Source organism: Malurus melanocephalus, unplaced genomic scaffold (genome assembly GCF_030028575.1).
Source record: "Malurus melanocephalus ecotype Western Australia unplaced genomic scaffold, MMel_1.1 scaffold_1053, whole genome shotgun sequence".
NCBI lineage: Eukaryota > Metazoa > Chordata > Aves > Passeriformes > Maluridae > Malurus > Malurus melanocephalus.
In genome coordinates, this window is record NW_026624285.1 from 21,750 (window position 1) to 28,706 (window position 6,957).

A 6,957-nucleotide genomic window follows, 5' to 3' on the forward strand; every position below is an offset into this window, starting at 1 on the left:
GCAGGAGGAGATGGAGGGGCTGAGCCCCACAGGGATGTGCAGGGGAGCACAGACACTCTGACAGCCGCTGCAGGCACAGCAAACAGGACCTTTCACACCGTTATCTGCTCAAACCTTGTGCAAGAAAAGGAACGTTTCAGAGGGCAGAGAGGAAAGTTTCAGAGGCAGAAAAACGAAAGTTTTAGAGGGCAGAAAAAGGCAAGTTTCACAGGGCAGAAAAAGGAGTTTCAGAAGGCAGAGAAGGAAAAGTTTCAGAGAGCAGAGAACAGCCCAGTAGCAGCTTCTCATCCCCGACAAAGAGCCGGAATTGCTCCCTAAGCAGCCCGGATTCCAGGCTGATGCATTTTTATGACTTGAGCTCACTTCCTCTGAGCTGATAAGATCTCAGGAAAGAGCCCGACGCTGTCCCAGGAGGCYGCAGAGCTTGGCAAGGGACAGGTTTGTCTGTGTCAGCAGCGCTGTAAAARTGTCATTAAAAAACTTGGACGCTCATGATTGTGCCTTTTGCAATTCCACTTCTTCAAATAGTTTTCTTTTTGCGAGATCAGTCCTGGCCAGAGAACACAAAGGCTCCTGGGCTGACCTCACACACTGCTCAGAATCACTGCAGTTTGTTTTTTTTTTTTACAACCTAACTCTTAAAAATTAAGTTCGTTACAGCTAAAATGCAATACAGACAAATTCTGTTYCTGTTAATGATATAAACTCCTCACCAATTACCTATTTCTAAACTATTATTTTCTGTTTCACAAAGACCCCAAGCCCATCGCCAATGAGCTGCCAACAGTTTTCCACATCAACCCAACCTGACAGAGCAAGATTTTTGTAGCATTTTGTGCCATGTGTGATAGGACCAGGAAAGAAGAATTTCAGGAGCAGGGCCAATAAAAACTGGGGATCACAGGGCAGGTTTGGGAACAAAATTAAAAACATAATCTATGACCAAACTAGCAGGTACATTTTAGTTTCCTGCTTTTTKAAAAAATCCACACATTACCTCCTGTCACATTGAATTCAGCAGTGCAGATGTCAAAAATCTGTATTTATTACCCTGATTATGGCTAAGGGCCTAAAGATATCCAAAAGGAGCCCTTACAAGGAGAATTATTTGCAGATTTTGCAAAACTGCAATTTATAAATTTTGCAATTCCCTCCCACACAGGGAATTGGGGCAGAAAGGAGGAACYTGAGCACAGAACTCCTGGCAATGTGTGATGACAGAGGAGGAGTTGGTGGTTCCCAGCCCGTTCCCTGTGTCCTCCCCCAGCCAGGATCCTGTTCTGCCCTGCTGGGAAAGCACAGGCAGTTCTGGCCCTGCAGGAGCTGGCAGCAGCACCCACACCCCGCTCAGGAGGTGCAGGCAGATCCACGGTGCCTCCGGGGCTTTTCCTGCCAGGAGGAAACAGCAGAGACCCCAAAAGCYTCCCCAGCCCCCACCTGAACTGCACCACGGGCACAGAGCCCCTCCTCGGCTGCTACAAACTCCCTCCGAGGGAGGAATTGGGTTTGGCGTAAAGTTTTTGTTTGGGGTAAAGATCTGGGCAAAAGGATTTGGTTTAAGGGAAAAGCTTTGGGCATAAAAATTCAGGTTTRGGGTAAARCTCTAGGCAAAAAGATTTGGTTTASCRGTAAAGATTTGGRMAAAAAGATTTGGTTTAGMAGTAAAGRTTTGGGCAAAAAGATTTGGTTTAGRWGYAAAGATTTGGGCAAAAAGATTTGGTTTAGRWGYAAAGRTTTGGGCAAAAASATTTGGTTTRGMGGTAAAGSTTTRRGCAAAAAKATTTGGTTTGGGGGTAAAGATTTTGGGCAGAAAGATTCAGGTTTAGGGGTAAAGCTTTAGGCAAAATAAACTCCAATTCTTCCAATTTAGGGGACCAGGCTTTGCAACACAGCTGACAACAYCAGCATTCCTGAAATCTCTAAATTGCTGTCCACTGATCTTCCAGACAGACTCACTATGCCCATTTGCCTACAGCCAAGTGGAAAAACATCCCAAAAAATTCTGGGAGGTTTGTACCCACTYCAAACTGAGCTTTCAGCTCAAATTCTACCCAGCCAAGCAGCAGCAAACTCAAGAAATCAAATACTCAGCCAAACATGCAGACCAGGCTGCACCCAGCAGTCTGGGTTTGACCCTTTTTTTGTTGTATTTTCCCTCTTTTGCACCAACACGGAGCAGCAAAACTCGTTTGTATTTTTGATCTCTGTAGTTGCTCCCACTCGGGGGAGGAACAGAAATTGCTGATTTTATTTGAACTTGCCCAAACCCCTCCAGCCTGCACCACGCTCAGGGATCCCAGGGGGAAGGAATCAGGAKGGAAAACACCAGCAGCAGTTTTCCTGGGATACTCACAGCTGGTTGAACATCCTCTTCATCTCATCCGTGATGTTGAGGGAGCAGCTGACCTCATCATCTGAGAACCTCCCATTGTCAGCATCCTGCTCTGACAGCTCCTCATCCGATGGCAGCTTCCGTTCCTTCTTCTTGGAGGCCACCTGGGATGGAGAGAGAGAGCAGAGGTGAGCGGGGCTGGGCTGGGGCAGGGGGAGATCAGGAGAGAAAGGGGAGGGGAGTGCAGGGTGTGAGCGGTGTGAGCATCCAGCAGTGCTGGGAATTGCAGGGATTCCCGGGCAGAATGGAGCGAGRGGCACGGAAAGCAGCTGGGAAGAGCAAAGCAAGCTGCAGGCTGCCAGGAACGCTGCTCTGTGCCCTGAGCCAGCCCCGGAGCTGCACGGGACATGCAGAGGCTGCAGCCAGCAAGGGACAAACAGCACAGAGCAGGGCCACAACTCTCCCTCTCCTGCCACAGGGGCGGCTCCAGCATGGAAAGCCCAGGAAGGAACAGATGGGAAACCTTTCTTTATTCCAGGGGAGTCCCCACCCCAGCAGCAGCAGCAGGATGAGAATCCTCAGGTGGGCACCAGAAAGGCTGGGAATCCTCAGACTGGGAATCCTCAGGGCACCAGAAAAGCTGGGAATCCCCAGACTGGGAATCCTCAGGGCACCAGAAAAGCTGGGAATCCCCAGACTGGGAATCCTCAGGGCACCAGAAAAGCTGGGAATCCCCAGACTGGGAATCCTCAGGGCACCAGAAAAGCTGGGAATCCCCAGACTGGGAATCCTCAGGGCACCAGAAAAGCTGGGAATCCCCAGACTGGGAATCCTCAGGGCACCAGAAAAGCTGGGAATCCCCAGGCTGGGAATCCTCAGGGCACCAGAAAGGCTGAGCCTTGGGAAAGCCTGGAGAGCCTCCAAGAGAGGAGGTTCAGGGAACTCAAGGGACATCCCTGCAAGGGGCACAGAGGGCTGGGAACACAGGAGATCCCAGATCCCACAGAATCCCACAGGGCTGGGAACAGAGAGAGCACAGAGGGCTGGGAACACAGAGAGATTCCTGATCCCACAGAACTCCAGAGGGCTGGGAGCAGAGGCAGCCCAGATCCCACAGGGCTGTGAACACAGAGAGATCCTAGAGGAACCCAAAGAGCTGGGAGCACAGAGGATGTTCCCAGATYCCCCAGGATCCCAGAGAGCTGGGAACCCARAGGATGCTCCCAGAGCCCCAACCACACCATCCCCTCCCAGCCTGGGGYAATTTTCCCTCTGCCTGGCACACAGCCCACCCCTTGCTGGCCTTGCTCTCCAAGAGCTCATTCTCCTGGCTGTTTTAACCCCYGCAGGCCTGACCAAGGTGTGCTCTGCAGCCACCTCTGAGCAGGACTCAGAATTCCCCTCAGAGACAAGAAGGCACCACTGGCACAGCGCAGCGGCTCAACTTGCCAGAGAAATAATTCTCCTCTGAGGAGGTTTGAGCTTTTTGGGGGACATAAAGGGGGAAAATACATCAAACATTTCGGTAACTTCACCAGCAGGGACCATGAGGATCTTTTACAGAGGTTTTGGACAGCAATCAGCACTTTCTGTAGCATCACTATCCAGAGAAAAGCAYCAGATTTACTGCAAGCCTGAACAAGAGACATTTAGATGGAAGCAAAAGGAAGGTGGGGTTAACCAGGGCTGAAACTGCAGCTGTGACAAGAGCAGCTGCCCTGGGAGTGACAGCTTTGCTCCAGGCACAGCCACCACTGCTGCCTTACGGAGCAAATTAAAGGACTTTCCTTCCAGCACCAAGGAGCTCCAAGGARAGCAGCTGGAGCTTGTGTCTCTCCAGAGCTCACAATCACAGAAATTTTATTTTTGGCCACAGAGCTCGAGGCAGAAATAAGAATATTCAGATGACAGCTCCACGAGATTGAAACCTCACAGTTGTGAAGGGAACAAATGGCAGGGAGTAATTACACAAACCTAACCCTGTCACACTGCTTCTCCCCTGCATTCAGTGCAGACTGACAACAGACTCACAGCATGGCTTAAAGATCATCCTGGGACTTCTTTTTTATRAAACTCTCTGCCCTTTGTGCTCCTGGTGCTGCAGCAGCTCCTGYGGCAGAGCTGCACCGGCAGCGAGGGAAATATGACTACAGAGAGAGAGTTCAAGAGACGGCAAAGGACCTGGACCAGCTGCTCAGCACTGCTCCCTCCTGCCCTACCCTATGGAAAATTCAGGGCCTAATCACCTGGAAAATCTTGGAAACGTCTTCCGAGTTGCGCTGCTGCGCGACATCGCACAGCTTGGCCGTGATATCGATTCGGCGGCAGATGTCCATGTCCACCTTCATGGCCTTTTCTTGGATCTTTGTGTCCAGGTCTGTCATGGGCTGCAGGAAGGACAGCAGGGGTTACCTTCTGTTATCAGACAGTTCAGGCAAGAGGAGATACCCCACAGTATCTCTGGAACCCCAGGCACACCACGGCTGGACAGCACCAACCCTGTGCTGCGGGAGGGCAGAGCGGGGCAGTCCCAGGGACTCCACAGCTCACAGGGAGCTTTCATCCCTGATTCTCACCAAATTCCAGCTCACAGGGATTGGCCACAGAAAAAAAAGCTTGCACCCACCCCAAAACAACTGCTCAGTGTGGCCAGGGGAGCCTCGATGGGTCAGGGACAGGGTGGGACAATGGAATGCCCAGAGAAGCTGTGGCTGCCCCTGGGTCCCTGGMAGTGTCCTGGAAGGTTGRACATTGGGGCTTGGAGCCACCYRGGACAGTGGGAGGTGTCCCTGCCATRRCAGAGGGTGGCACTGGATTGTCCTGAAGGTCCCTTCCATCCCAAACCATTCTGGGATTGCATAAATAACACTTTAAAAATGGAGAAACCCCCCTGTGCAGCGTGTGCAGAGCAGAGTGAAACCTCAAACACGGGGATGCAACGCTTCCCCTCTTCCAGACACAAACACAAACACAAACACAAACATGGTGCCTGCAGGGAGGAGCTGCTGCTAAACCAGAGCCCAGGCCAACCCAACTGCACACTGAGCATTGAACCATCAGATCAGGAGTGGATCTCAAGAGATCCATGAAAACCTGGGCACAGAGRATGCTCCTCCCTGGCACTAATCTGGCCTCCAGCCCAGCCAAAATCCTGCAGGAAAAATTCTGCCTGAAAAACCCTGCCTTGTGATAGCTCGAATTTCTAAGAGATGCTCCCACTCAGACAGAACATCTGGCTCCTCATCAAGAAACATTAAAAATCCCCAAAACGTATTTTCCCTCCTAGTCAAGAYTCCTCTGTTGGACAGTCCTAAGCAATGCTTCCACTGGGACAGGAAAGTGCAAAATCCCCTTGCAGACCATTCTTAAACATCAAATCCCCTTTTTAAGAGGAAAGCCTGGGACTTTTGGTTGGTTTGCTTTGCTTTTCCCCACCTTTTCTGTTTGAAACCATTACCCAGAGTCTTCCCCAGCCCCTGTCAATCACCCTTAGAGTCTGAGGTTGTTGTTTTTAATGATTACACAGAGTTTTGTCCAGGCCCTGTCAACCACCTCTAGAATTTGAGCTTTTTGTTTTAAATGATTACATAGAGTTTTCTCCATGCCCTGTGGACCACCTCTAGAATTTGAGCTTTTTGTTGTAAATTACTACACAGAGTCTTCTGCAGGTCCTTTGAACCACCTCTAGAATGTAATTTTTTTGTTTTTAATTATTACAGAGGCTTCTCCAGCCTCTGCCAACCACCTTRGGAGATTTCTGTTTTCCAGACACGCTGAGGAAAAGAAATCTCTCAACACTCCACACAACCCTATCCACTGACCTGGTGATCCTTATCTGCAAGAAGCAAAGAGCCACGTGCCAGCATTCTGCACTTCTCTCTTGTCAATATTTACCCAGTGAGGCTCCAAACGAGCACTCCCTGAGCTTTCTTTGGGTTCTCTTATCCCTTAAAGCCTGCCCAGAGCACTTTCCCTGAGCCCAGGAGGATGTTTGCCTTCTCCACCGCTCCCTTTTCGCACACACGGAGCAGCGTCAGTTCCTCTTCCCCGAGCAGCTTCTCCCTCCCTCCAGCCGAGCAGCCTCGATGAACCCCCAGAAGGAGACACAAATTGCCAAATTTCCCATGAGCAGATCTAGTGGCCATGAGAGAATGGATTTGACACCTGCGAGCGAGTTCTGCAGGTTTCTGTGACRGCAGGACAAGGCTGCTGTGTGCAAAAATCACGGAATAAATCAGCGGAACAGAATCACAATAAATCAGCACTGATTCCTTACATCAGTGGCTTCAGCACCGCCTCAGATTTACTGAGAAAGGCACCTGAATGTTCACCCAGCTCATCTTCCCAGATATCTGTGAGAACATGCTCTCACTGTTTAAACAGGAGAAAATTATCCAGCCACAGCCTAAAAGATCCTCTGGCTTTGAAGAGAACTCACTAACTAAGGAGACATGAGGACATTCCTGAGAGAACAAGTCCCCATTTTTTTTTTGTTTTGTTTTTTTGAAGCCATTAGATTGAACCAGCCCTGTAAACAAAGCCAATAGCTGAACCAAGATTTTGGTATTCTGGATCCAGRATTTGTGGATTCATCTTTTCAGAGCCCCATTAAGGGAGGTGGGAAA

The 6,957-nt window shown here is 50.1% G+C and overlaps 1 protein-coding gene across 1 annotated transcript in view; it reads right to left on the reverse strand.

Moving 5' to 3' along the window:
* The window catches only part of IFFO2 (intermediate filament family orphan 2), a 43,550-nt gene that overhangs the window by 6,872 nt on the left and 29,721 nt on the right, over window positions 1-6,957 (reverse strand). The window contains exons 4-5 of the mRNA XM_057386790.1: window positions 4,579-4,719; window positions 2,354-2,496 (exon numbers count right to left, since the gene is read on the reverse strand). Coding sequence (XP_057242773.1) covers window positions 2,354-2,496; window positions 4,579-4,719 — 284 coding nt within the window. The remainder of the gene's footprint in view (window positions 1-2,353; window positions 2,497-4,578; window positions 4,720-6,957) is intronic.